This window comes from Mastigoproctus giganteus, chromosome 3 (genome assembly GCF_048544385.1).
Source record: "Mastigoproctus giganteus isolate SK-2022 chromosome 3, ASM4854438v1, whole genome shotgun sequence".
Classification (NCBI taxonomy): domain Eukaryota; kingdom Metazoa; phylum Arthropoda; class Arachnida; order Uropygi; family Thelyphonidae; genus Mastigoproctus; species Mastigoproctus giganteus.
Window position 1 is genome coordinate 190674406 of NC_143577.1, and position 14432 is coordinate 190688837.

Consider the following 14432-nt stretch of genomic DNA (forward strand, 5'->3'; position numbering starts at 1 on the left):
ATTGTGACGATCAGTCTCGAGGAAGTGGAACTTGTACTCATTTGTGGACAGTGTCTCTTCATCAGTTTCTGCTGTAGCCGATGGAATGCCCATTGCACAGTATAGTTGATTTGTAATGTGAAATTGGTATTGTTAATAATTGTATACCATTTATATATGTATGGCGGACAAATATTACTCAAAGTGTCCTCCAGCTGAATAAATAATAACGCCGCGTCCGGGATCCAAACCCACGCATGCGACACTGTAGAACCCTTTACTCGGAGAACATGAATGTGCCAGAGGACCATGGGTCCCTGCTTTTCGGTCTCATATGCTTGCGTTAGTGTGTATTAGCAGTGAATAAGATACTTTATTAAAACTGTAACAAAAATCTTTTCATCGCTATCATACGATGAACTTGTTAGCACTTTTGCATGAAGGACATTTGATTTTGATTTTTAAATTACTGGATTTAGAAAAGTTCTTTATTTATGAACACGCATCACAAAACCCATACTGCAAATTCCCTTGCAGACAACACAATTCCGTACTGTTTTTTGACATATATTGCATGAAACCGCTTTTTTAGGTGGCATGTTGAAGAGTTGAGAATGGCTTTAAATATCAGCAAACAGAATGAAACAAATAAGCAAGTGAGCCGTTATTCACACAGCAGGGAATCGAAGAGAAGAGTATTAAGCCTGGAGAAATAACAAGACATTTCAGACGTGGGAGTGGCTAACTGCAAAATTGCTCGAGGGCTGCAGGACTTTATAAAAGCAGGAACACTACCAAGGTCACGAACAGCTTTGTGTCAAGTAAGAACTTCAGGTCAAAAGCCAATAACGTTGCTGTTTGTAGCTATGCTAAACAAAGGCTCAGAGTAACGTTGCACACTAAAAATTTATGCTTAAATAAATAGTACTTATCTTAATGAAGACTTCATAAAAACCATCTAACTTGCTTGATAGTCATCTAAGGAACATGTCAGTAAACAGATTTTATAAAGATGCCCTTTAAAAACTACTTAAAATCACTACAAAGCAGGAGCTGAATCAAACACGTCTCACACCTAGGCCTTAGCAGAATGCTAAGCCTAAAGGGATTAGGTAGATGACGGGAGAGTACAGACAAGATAACCCTCGTAATAGCAAAATTTTGGCACCCACATAATCCTCTTGCGAAGCGTTTTGAGCTGGTACACTTTTCCGGTGAAAGAAAACAATTTAAACAACTCAACATTCAGGAGCTCCAGAACACGTGGCTACACTGAATGACGGCCATAAAACGTTTTACCCAAATATGCCTTTTTAGCATAATCTTGCCAGTAATATATGACATGTTGATTTATTTTAAGAGACGTAAGCTAATTCTCTTAATTTTAACAATCGATTCTGGCCTCGATTTTCTTGTGATAACCATAATCAGACTTCTACATATGGTTCTTAGGTTCAAATTCCGAGGGAACAATCTATAATTTGAAGAGAGCAGACAACGTTTTGGTGAGGATTTTTGTAGGCTGTACCAAAGTTTTCCAAGTATTAACTGACTCGTCATGTTCTCGGGGTTTTTAATCTATCCTCGAAACAAAAAGAGCCCCTCGAGTGCAGGAAGGTGTGGCCCACAACCCGTGCGATGCAGTAAAATGATTTCCGGCAAATAATTTATAGAAATACGGGTTCATGTAAGAAATAACCAGGTGATCCTAATATAATAGCTTGTTTTGTTTTTTTTTTTTTTTTATATTTTTAAGTGGTTTTTATCAGAAACAGAACTTTATACCTGCCGGTCAATGAACTTTACTTGAAGATTGATTTTCAAATTATTTTATTTTTTCAAAAATTTTATGTTAGCTCTTTGTCAATTTGTTGTTACAATAAAACTAAAATGTTTTTTGCAGGTTTTTTTTTTTTTTAGATGGAGCAGTCAAATTCCATTTTGCCTTGGGACCCATGAGAGTATAACGCGCCACTGCTTGTGGGAGATAACTGTGATGATCATTCCCCGATACACGTGACTCGGAGGAACTGTTCTGAATCCTTTTCACTTCTGGTCTTTACGAGGAAAGCGACTGAATGAAGTCGTTTGACCGATTTAGAAGATACGCTCAACCCTTCTGGATAGGGGGGGGAGATGATGTTTCCAACTTTTCACTAATTGAGTGAATTATACAAAATTAAGCGTTTGTCGTTATTTCTTTTCGCTATCTCTTTGACGAAGTGATTTTATCTGAGACATTGCCTATGTTTTGTGGTAGGAAAAGTGTTCGGAGTCCTAGAAATAAGTTTGAATTATCAGGATTCATGGGTTTTGTGTTTTTGTTCACCGGCTGGGCTCTTCATCCAACATGGACTTCAAATAGTACGCCTACTACCCGTAAATTAATAACTGCGCTCTAGGGTGGCAAGCCACGGCCACCCAAACAAATATCCTCACGCCCCTAGCTAAAATCCTGTCCTCCAAACGGGAGAATCGGGCACAGCATCGACATGGATGACCCTTGCAGGCGAACCCACCAACCGAGTAATCTGGCCGAGCCATCCAGGACCATCCGTCTTGTGGAAGGAGCCAATGTGGTGTGTTGAAGGTCGGCCCCTCAACCACCAGAATTCCCTTCCCCAGTTACGGTACACAGACGGATTCCTTGATGTTACCCTGGTTGTGGGTGTAGGAAATCTGTGTTCTAAGGCTGATACCGCACATCGAGACGTTATATATTAAGATCTAGAAGTGGGAGTCGGATAAACAACAGGGAAATTTTTCAAGATAAAAACCTTTCATACACTGAACTAAATTGTTAAGTCAGATAAGTGCATTCTTTGCCACCAAAATCGTGAAGTGCTTCTATTTAACTTGGTTCCGCTCATTTGGATGATTTCCAATTTATCAGATTCACATTTCCGCTATTCGTATTATCTGACCTTGAAGAGATATATATACGTCACTGCAAATTAATTATGCAACACAGTACTCGAAAACTGAGTGACAGAAATGATACGTTAAGAAATACCCAGATTTCTTTTTGTATGATGCAATTAATGGTAGTAATTATGTAATTAATGGTAGATGTAACAAGATCCTAAACGTATACACATTTAATCTGTACCTGCTAATATGATATTACCCCAGCAACAGCGTCTGAAGTGCTGGCGTGAATGTTTTTTCCTTCATCTGTATAAATTCTGCGCTACGTCTATTAGATGTCCTGTTCTTGCTTGATAACAGTGGTTTTAAAATGGCGCCGGATCTAGTAGCATGGTGCCGTGGTAGCGTTTCTTTCATACTCATGATATGTTTGGTTTCGCTTTTTGTGAAGTTCATTTTGAGTTGTATGAAGGATACAAAATACAGAAATCTTCCTCCTCTCGTTAAAGGATGGCCTGTGCTAGGTTATTTACCTTATCTAAGCAAACTGCCTCATATTGATTTAGATAAATTGACAGAAAAATATGGCGACGTCCTCAGGCAAGTAAATGTTTTACCTTACTTGTTGATTCTGATAACTGACCTATCAAATCTGCAGCTTATACAACTAGTGAATATTGTTATGAACGGGATTGTAATACTTTATCCTTATTTAAGAGAATAATAAATATGATTAGGAACTTTAATAACTGCTTTATCTAGATCTTTCAGTATTATTTCATAATGTTATGATTACGTTTGTCTTTTCTTCTGAAAAATTTATATTACAATTATTTAAACAGCCTCATACAGGTAAAACAATGTGGAATACTTCCGACTATAACTGAACCTTAGTATTGTAATCGATATACCAAATAAGTTCACCTAATAATATTATTATCTGTTTATTTCTCTTGCGAGACACCCATAGACAGCACGTGGCTAGAGGGTGTGGTTACATTATATCAGTATTTAGAAGCATATTTACATGAACTTATTTACAATATTTGGAGATGAAAAAACACAGAGTATGTGGTTAATGAATCAATTGTTAAGTTGGCTTAATTAATTGCGAATGGTTGTTAAATATTATTATATAAATTAGTCTTCTTATTATAAGATTTCTGTCTTATACATTTTGTCTATAGATAGTTTCTCTGGATCTATATTTAAAATATTAAAATAATTCACAGTATTTGCTGGGAAAAATCTCCCCACAGAGTCCAATTGAGTCAGTTGGCACTTGAGACTTGGTTCTTCTGTTTATTCTCGGTCGTATCATCCGAGGGCGAGTGATCACGTTTCCCACTTTCGGCGCATCTGTTCTCTCCATTAATAGCTTTGCCAGAGTTAAGATGTTTCTGGTTATGATGATATACTTCCAGGAAGTGATGTCCAGATTGGCAGACAAGACCGCTCTTGAGATGGTAAACGGTTTCCCGGCGATCTTGTTTAGCCATCTCAGGAGCCAGTATTCTACTCCTAAGAAGGCCTTGATGTTGTTCTCGGGGGCCGATGACCAGATAGTCGATGCGTACAACGGAATCGGTGTAACGCATTTAAGGATGTATTGAATCATGAGATGAGGGCTTCGGAGACCGGTGAGTTCTTGTCTAGTGCTCCAGAGTGCTGCGTATGTCTTTTTCCTAATGTGTTCGAAGTGAGGCATGAATTTAATCCTTCATCCCACCATTTAAGGCCAACGTCAACATGTGCGGTGGATATTTGGACTCTGATATTATTCACTAAAATCGTAATTTCGATTTTTCTTCTTTTTGTTGGTGAAGGTCATTTGGGCAGTTTTCTTTTCATTAAGTTTCAGGCCAATGTAGTGCAGATATTCTTCTAGTTTCCTGATTGCCTTGTTTCCTTCCTCTGATAGATGGGGTGCAGTTTCTTGTTCTTTAGAGGTTACAAAAAATTTCAAATCGTCAGCATATGTAATAAATTGTTCACAGTTTTGAGCTAAAAATGGGGCTAGTGCTATTGCGAAGAAGGTGGCTGACAATACGCCCCCTTGAGGTACTCCCCTAGAGATACAGTAAGTTGCTGTTTGTTTCCCGTTTATTGCGATAATTTCTCTTTCTTGAAGGGTGTTAGTCAGAATGCTTTGTAATACTTTGCAGAATTACTTAAATGCATAAAGAATGTTCATCGAATCTACTGGCAAGACTGAAAGAACTGTCTAGAGACGTGAAAATGAAAGTTATCAAAATGATAAATATGCATTTATCACTTTGGTATATTTATAGTATTTTTAAAAAAATGTCTGCATTTGTTTGCATGCATGTATTAATCGTATTCACTTCAAAATTCATGTTTTTGTCCATTAGCACAATCATCAGCATCACAAATCGCTGGTTAGCCTAATAGCTAAACACGATTTTACTGCGACTTTTGTAATGTAAACGCCTTTTATTAAAATAATTGCTTTTTATAGTAAACATTGTGACGATCAGTCTCGAGGAAGTGGAACTTGTACTCATTTGTGGACAGTGTCTCTTCATCAGTTTCTGCTGTAGCCGATGGAATGCCCATTGCACAGTATAGCTGATTTGTAATGTGAAATTGATATTGTTAATAATTGTATACCAATTATATATGTATGGCGGACAAATATTACTCAAAGTGTCCTCCAGCTGAATAAATAATAACGCCGCGTCCGGGATCCAAACCCACGCATGTGACACTGTAGAACCCTTTACTAGGACAACATGAATGCGCCATAGGACCACGGGTCCCTGCTTTTCGGTCTCATATGCTTTCCTTAGTGTTTATTAGCAGTGAATAAGATAATTTATTAAAACTAACAAAAATCTTTTCATCGCTATCATACGATGAACTTGAAATTAAACCTTTAGGCAGACTTCTGTCTGAAATGTTGTGAAAAAGAACCTAACGATTTTTTCTTCTTTTTATTGGCACTGCCAGTTGAAGCCAGCAGTTAGTGTTCGAGAAACAGTCCAGAACCAGTAATTAATACGGGAAAGATTTATTATCATGAGTTTATTTCTCCATTGAGGAAACACCGTTGGTACAACCATTGGCTAGAAGGGTGCGAGTTATATTCAAAGTGTGAAACAGATCCCAGGAACAAGAGGTTACATAGTCCATGGGCCGTTAATCCTGAAAAGTTGAATACAAAATTTCATGCACATTATGAATTTAAAATTAGTATATTTCATATTTTGATATCTGAGACTGATATTTAGAATAACGAGAAAATATAACTAATAAGGGTGTTTTAATGATGATGTTTTCAGCCGAATAGATGCACACTAAAATTGCAGGAGACTATGCGAGTTGGCTAAGGCCTACAAGCTGTAGGCGTTGCCGTCAGAGCTTTTCCTGTTCAATTCTTCATTGATTAAAGGGCTTTATCGTTTTTTGTTGGAAAAAGCGACTAAGGCTGTCCAGATTTAAGTTGAATTGGAGATGTCTCAGCAACATTCCTGGGAATTCCCGCCAAGAGTGAAACTGTCTGTCGATGCTGAACGTCTAATGTGAACATGTTTGTGTTAATTGGCTGTTTCTAAGGAGGAATACTTAGATCGGAAAGTAGGATGGCTATAGTGATAGCAAATGGGTGATTCATGGTCCGGTTCAACCATATCAAGAGCCAGTATTCAATGCTGGGAAGAGCATTGAGGTTTCTTGGAACGACAGAATTGTGCAGCATAAAGTGACATACAGTCCATGGCGCAACATAATCAAAATTCTCACAGAACGTTAGTCCCTCATCCCCTTTTAAGCCAAGATCTACTTGCGATTGAACCTTCCATACTTCGCATTTACTAACCAGTGTAGGGCGCCTCTGTAGCCAGGTGGGCAGGAGCAGCAGTGCATACCACACGCTTCTTGATTAGACCGGGGTTCGAGCCTGTGACCACCAAATACGGAGGATGCGGAAAGGTCGGGAAATGACCACCGCATATCCCCGGAGCAATATGGCATTAATTGCTAATGCTCCTTAAAACCAAATAACAACTAACCAGTATAGAGATGTGTTGGACATGTTTTTGTAAAGGGCGGCTCCTAGAACGTCAGTTCACCTCCGCCTTGTATCTCTGTTAAAAACAGTATCGCTACAAATGGGCCAGATGTGCATGACGTAGGTTTGTGTGTATTATGTGTGTTCTGTTGTGTCTGGCTACCCAGAATCAATCACCTGGAGAGATGATTCTGAGTACTCGTCCATACGACGGGTAGGTGGGCCCGTCCCATAGTGTTCGTACTGGCTCATTCGAGACTGACCCCCCGTCAGGTGGGTCAGTCTCAACTTGTTGTCTAGCAGAATTCCTAGATATTTATTTTCTTTTACTAATAGATATATTTGATTAATTTTAATTTGTGGTGGTCTTTTGTGATCTAATTGAGTTTTAAAAACCATTTTTGTTTTACTAGGATTTATTAATTTTTTATCATTAAACCACTGGTAGAGATCATTAAGGATGTAGTTAGCAGATTGCTCAATGTCCGCCCTTTATCAACCGCGATGAGATTGGGGTCATCTGCAAAATCTATGATTCAACAGTCAAAATCTTTCAAGCCATTAATTTAGTATCTATAGGGCCGTTACTATGTTCCATAGTAGCGGCCCAATAGCTGAGGGCACCCGCGCATAACCTGTCTTTTTAGATTATGACGTTGGCTTCACTATTATGTATCTGTCCGAGAAAGATCCTGTATAATAAAAGAACCCCTCAAAATCCACATATATTGTCAATTCATACTTGGCACTAGAATTCTGTATATGAGAGACAAAATGAGCAAGAGCATCCTCACATGATCTGCCTGCAGTGAACCCATATTGTTTATCAGAAATCTTGTTTTTATCTACTAACATTTCTGTTGTTCGCAGGACCATTAAACGCTATTTTTCCCAGATTAGCTAGAAGTGCTATTGGTCGGTATGACTTTGGATGCTGCGACGGTTTTTTGTGCCTCCTAACCAGTTTTATTAAGCCTATTTCCATTCTTTGGGAAATATATAGTATATTTCCCAAAGAATATACTATTACATTATACATTTATTGCATAATGTTAATAAAACCTGCGAAAAGAATTCAAAGAACTTTAATATAAAAATATTTTAAATTGTCTATTCCAGGACATTTATTAATACTGATCTTAACGTTTTTCAATTCGTCTGTCGTAAAGCATTCACATTGATTTTCGTTAGTATAATGAACGTTTGCTTCCCATATGGTATTACAAATAATTTGTAGGAAACAACCTTATTATCGCATCAACAGTATCTGTCCATGCTAAGGTTTCTTCTGTGGTATTAACAACTGAGCCAAATAGCTCAGCCGCATGCAGTTTTTCCCTTGAAAGTTTATATAATAGCCCCCGGGGATCAGTTCTATTCGTCGTTACAAATTGCTTCCACATGCCACGCTTCCTACCAGTATAGAATTAGTTCTTGCTATTTTTCTTTGTAATTGTCATCTTGGCAAATTTGCTTGAGTTTAAATGTATCAGCATAGGTAAAAGCCATCTTTATGGAATGCAAAAAAAAAAATGGTTCGAGAGCTCCAGCAAATAATACCGAGAAGAGATCCTCGTCCCGTGGCACTCCATGCGAAATGGTGTAATGAGTAATCACATTGTCATGATAGATTATGAGGAGTCTTTTCTTCTGATTGGTATATAATCTTCATTAGATTACCTTGTATTTTTAAGTAGTAAGATAGAAATTGTTCTAGAACCGTAATCAAGATCTTGATAAAAGTTGCGGATGTAAATGAAGATATCGAGCTGTTTCTTGTTAAGAGCTTCCAGAACAGGGTCTCAGGGAGATGTGGCAGTTGATCTGCCAGTTAAGGCAAAGTTCATGAGCAGAAGACTATACTCGAAGCAGTGTTTGTGGTGGCTGAGAGGTCTTCTCAATTTTCAGGAGGATGCAACTTATGGCGATGGGTCTTTGGCTTCATTTTGGAAATGGAACCGATTATGTAGCTGTTCCATGAACAGGGAGTACTTTTTTGTGTAATTTCATTGAAGGCGTGATGTTAACTGGCCATGGATCCACAGAGGAAAGCTCACTGCACTCGGGATCACCGAAAATCCACAATGCCTCTGTGGTTCCCTCGAAAGTTGGGACCACCTGATGTACGAGTGCGAAATATATGAAGATTTGAGATGCCTCCTCCTGACTAGGATACATTACCTTCCTAAAAACCAAGAACAGCACATCCTCGAAAGAGAAGTATGTCGCCTTTACGCACAAGATTTATTCGCACGACGGAAGACCCTACCATGGATATAGTCACTATCCGAATCATCAGCAAAACAAAGAGAAGACAACCACCTATATTTTGGGAATCAATGCAGAGGCCTACCAGCAAATGAGACTACACCACCACCACATCTAAGAAGATCCAGTATAGGACAACCACAGCTACATTCCTATTTATATCCCTACTGACTTAGACACAGATCACCGGATGACATCACCACTGAAATTGACTTCACGACCGGACCTGAATGAGAAGAGCAAGAAGATTCTGCCAAATGGCGATCACGCTTGTGCTATCTTGAACGGCAACTTTTGTCCCACTTCCATCCCTTACTTTCACCTAATGGATGTATTCCATTGTACCTGGGGGATGCCTTCATCCCCCATATTTCTACCTGTCCCAGAAACTAGCCAGAGAATAATGGGCAGCCTGGCTACCTCCTAGCGGAGTGTGCGGGCAACGTGGGGTTCCATTAGGGGCCCTGCGGCCAAATGCCAGGACACCCAACAGAACCACGTATTCAACACAATTTTCTTGCATTTACAGTTCTGTATTTCTTTAGTGTACATATGGCGCAGATGTGGGAAACCACAGGGGGCGCCTGACCCTAATACTATGCACACTATGAAGTCGTGATGCAACACAATAACTCCAGTGAGTATGTGGGCTTTTTCATTGACAGATCACATGATTCACTCTTTAAGACCTAGCGAGAAGCACAGTTAGTACAATCGCGTCCTCCCAACCACAGTAGAAAAGATCAGTTCGGTCGATGAACTGATTTTTATGGGTTTTTAAAGGTGGCTGAGGTAAGGGTCTCAAGCGAGTATGTCACTGTTTTCCACTCCCGGAAAACCACGTTTTTCGTCCAGCAAACAAAAATCGACCACAAAACGTACAGGCATATTACATACAGTGGAATATGATCTAAGTAGCTGATGCTCCTAAATCCCTACTATATCAACCCTCTTTCTCAGGTCCCCATTTCTCATGCTTTTGGAAGAGATTCAAGTATAGTTAACGTAATAAGATTAGCTTTGTATATTTTTTTCTGAATTTTTGTTTCTTGCTGTACTAAATTATCTAGACCCTGTTCGTAAAGAGCTCGCTAAGAAATACACGACTATTTATTCTTTTATATCTGTCCATTCTCACACAGTAATGAGTCATTGTCTTCAAACATTGTCGTTATTAAAGTGGTTGCCAAATAACGACAACCTTATCTCCTAATGTAATGGTTCGCGTATAGAGTTAGATCAGCACACATTTATGCCTATTAACTACGCCATAAATATGAAAGTCGGACCCTTGGATTCAATTTAATCATTGCGTCATTTGATATCCAAGCACAGACTTCTGGGTCTCATGTCAACAACCATTGAACTTATGTACTTTAAACCGTGGTTGCTTACAGATCTCTAGGTTATTTGCAAATATATGGACACCTCGTTTACAAAAATGTAGTAATGTGAACGACCTTGGTGGTAAAATTCGTTTACAGTTCTAATCTTTGCATACCCTCGGTACAAATATAAACTAGAAAAAGAAAGTCCTTTGACTATTTTTTATCCGTATCCAAACTGTTGAATCTTTGATATCCCTTGGAAGCATTTATCTTTTAGTTGTTCCAAAAAAAAAAAGCTTTTCTACCACCAATTCCACTGTATTATCATCTTCCATTCTGACATGCAATTATAAGTGTTTAGTAATATGCACTAAACTTCACTTGTATGACAAATTGTATTCGTTATATCGAATTTATTCTTGTAGCTCAGCAGCAACGAAAGTTTATTATCCACTTTACCTAGCGAATGTTTTTTGTTCCTACACAGAAGTTTAGTAAGCTTGCATGTAGTTAGATGCAAAATTAGTTAGAATAGAACGATTGCAGTAGAACGTTCTGAAACTCAAAACGTTTACATATTTAAGTACATTGCTCTATAAAGACCCTGAATAAAGAGACAGTAACTTAGTTTTCACCTTTATAACTAAGACTCAATCATTTATAAGCAGAAAATATCGTAGAATAATGATTCCTGCTATATTTAACGTAAAATATGGTTTGAAAATTATTTTACAGCTTTTACCTTGGACAGCGGTATGTCGTGCTCCTTGGAAATTACCGTGTGGTTAAAGAAGCATTAGACAAACCAGAATTGTTAGGAAAGCCCACAGATGGGATATTTAGTAGTGTACCCGATAAAGTCGGTAAGTAACGAATTATTTAAATCATTTGTATATTAATTGCATCCCTTAAGCTTAAGACAAATTAATGCAAGGAACCGGAATTCTGCATCAGGCAAACAAAAAATAATGAAGCAAAACAACCATTCTGGTAGGAAACTTCCAGCTGTGTTCCACAACTCCCCCTTAGTTCAGCTTCATGAACTTGTATTTTCGTCGTCTATTCTCCTTTATGGAGAATCACTAGGCATACCACTCACTCAATTTCTTTTAACCAGTATGTTGGTTGTTGGAATAAACGTTCATTTCGTGAATTGGAAAGGCTGACATTTCGGTGAAATTCAAAAAGGTAAATTTGATAATTATCTACCTGAGGATGGAATCAAATAAGTGGTTCCTTTATTTTCCTGGTGGAGCAAAAGCCTTATGCTTCCGTCAACCATATAGCATCAAACTTCCTAGTCCACACTTAAGACGTTCCATCTAGTTTTTCTCATCAGGCTACCCTTCAATGAATTCTCTGAAAGGTTGCCAGTTAGTCTCCACCTCCGAACACAAAATACTAAGAAAATGGGGCACGGGGTGTTTTCTTTGATAGCAAAAGCCCATGTGCCTCCCTAGCTCCATATCTACACTTTGTGAGAGATCAGTCTTCCAAATATGGAGATTTAGAAGTTACGGGAAAATTTGTAATTTGGGAATAATTTAATCTTTGATATGGAAAGGAAATTGGCATTTAAGAGAAGCATATATGGGAAGAATACTAGATTTAGAAAATAAGCGATTACAGATGTGCAAACTGAATAGCAGTCAGATGGAAGAGATAGTAACAATAAATATTGATCCGTGGGAAAAGGAGTGAATAGTGAGAAAACAAAAACAGCCGCCTCAAACTAGGAAAGGATTGGTCATTAGTGAATGAGTGGAAGAGGGTTACTGGAAACAGAACAATGGGTCTGAAATGCAGGTGATTAAGACACGTTTGATCTTTGCGGCAGCTAGACCTAAGTCCCGATGGGTTAGCGTTTGTGTCGAAAAGGACACAGGTCACTGTAGTGGCTTTTTGGTAAATTGTGAACATTTTTGCTAAGGTGAAAAGACAAAAAATGCTATCCTGGGAGATGACGGCAGACAAGGATTGTGCTACCCTGAGCACTAAACAAGTCAATTACGGAATAAGGCTTGTTTACCCACGACGCAACTAGTTATGGTAATTTTTTAACGCATAGAAAAGAGTCGATTAGGTGAATTCTTGGGATTGGTGGAGTCCTAGGGAAGGAGGTTCAAACGACGGAGAAAAAGTTGGGCTAGTCAGTGTGAGAGACGCAGAAGTGGCTAGAATAAGAGGCGATCCTGGAGACTGAGAAAAGTCGGGCAGTGCAGAAATATATTGGAGTGTAAAAAGGGCCCTAGACAGAAAGGGAAAAAAAAAAAAAAGTATAAAAGTAACAGGGAAGTTAAGGATAAGCAAAAAAGTTATGAAAGACAGTTAAGTGAACCAGGAAAGGTAACGACCCCTTGAAGAAAGGTACATCTGAATGATCTGTAGTAAAGAAGTTGTGTACTCAAAGCAGGAGAAAGGATACCAGACCTAAGCAGTCAAGACTTCGGAAAAATTCTGAAGCAGATTAAGGAGAAAGCAAATGAAGGAAAGCCTTAGATGGTCTGAACCCTCCATGGAAAAGAAAAAGGTGAGCGATATATTAAGTACACTAAGTTAATAGTGACTGTCAGTGAAATAGCATAGTAATTTATTTTTTTGTAGATTTTGGCGCATAAGCTTCTGAAGGCATAATGCACCTCCCAAGGTTTTTGCAGTACTTTGATCCAAGCCCGAGGTGGGAATCGAACCCCCGACCTTTGGGTTGCCAGGCATGCACTTTACCCACCTGGCTAGCCCGGTCGGCGTAGTAATTAATGAGAAGGGGGTAACACTACAAAGTAAAGTAAAAGAAATCTGAGGTAGATATAAGTTTATTACGCTAAAAGTGGTTAGTGTATAATGCAAGGGAAATGAAGGAATGAGTAAATAGATGACATTTATGTACAAATAGGTATGTGTTAGAAGGGTAGTAAAAGTTATAGGATTCTGAAAGTTATGAGCAACTCTGAATATTGTTTTAATTAAAGAAAATTTACAATTGGTTTATCTGAATGATTAATAACAAGGGAGAAAATTAGGATACTGACGATCGTCTAAAAGTATATTGTAACAGTGTTGACAAAGCTGAATTTAGCATATCTGATTATTAATATGCAACAGTATTGTATCCAGGAGTAAAGGAAATAGGTTTAGTGAATGTATAAAGGTCATCTTGAAATTGAGACCTTTTTCATATATAATTGTCAAATCAGTTAACTAGTAAAGGGAAACTGGAATAAGAATAATATGCAAGGTATCTCTTTGTATGTCATTATATGATATACAGTTCAGTTGTATATAATATATTGTTTTAATTTCACCTCGAGTCCTGTTATTCCAAATAACACTCGCCTTGCTTGCCTCGTTAACTGTTTGCTCTCCCACGATTCGGCGAGAGAATCTTGGATACTGATTAAGGGGAAACATTATCCTCACTGTCTTTAGAATCTTCTGTGAGGTATACAGTGTGTAGCAGTCAGGTGGGCCTAGTTAGGTGTGAGGGTACCCAAAGGAAAATCTCCTGAGAGATAAAAATAAAATAACAATAACATTAAAACCCCACAACTTCTTAAAAAAAATTAAGCCAAGCTGAATAGTAACCGAGTTACCTTGAACTTTATCTCCATTCTGTTTCCAACGAATCTTACATTTTAAAACATTAAAATGTTAGCCATTTTCTGGCGATATTCTTAACTCATTGATGTATTTTCGAAGCAACAACCTGGCAGACTTGTTTTGAGATTGTACTGCACTCCCCTGACTAGTGGGAGCGACTTATACTCTGAAGCGATAAGTATTTAAGAGGAATAGTTTAAGTTATTTATCTTTGACGTTATACCAAAATTTTTGGAAAGGAAAGTCATGCGAAAAGCGCTACGGAAGTGACGTCATTTTCAGGTTCCGCCAGAACCGAATTATTGTAATTCGTGTTGTTGCAATCCTTGCATGGTGGAAGCAATACCTTCTACCGGACCAAA

At 38.3% G+C, this 14432-nt stretch overlaps 1 protein-coding gene across 1 annotated transcript in view; it reads left to right on the top strand.

The window, feature by feature from the left end:
- The first annotated feature begins 3217 nt into the window (after positions 1–3217).
- The window catches only part of LOC150088517 (cytochrome P450 2L1-like), a 47945-nt gene continuing 36730 nt past the window's right edge, over positions 3218–14432 (top strand). Inside the window, exons 1-2 of the mRNA XM_090370208.1 lie at positions 3218–3447; positions 11209–11336. Of these exons, the coding sequence (XP_090226334.1) occupies positions 3218–3447; positions 11209–11336 (358 nt within the window). The remainder of the gene's footprint in view (positions 3448–11208; positions 11337–14432) is intronic.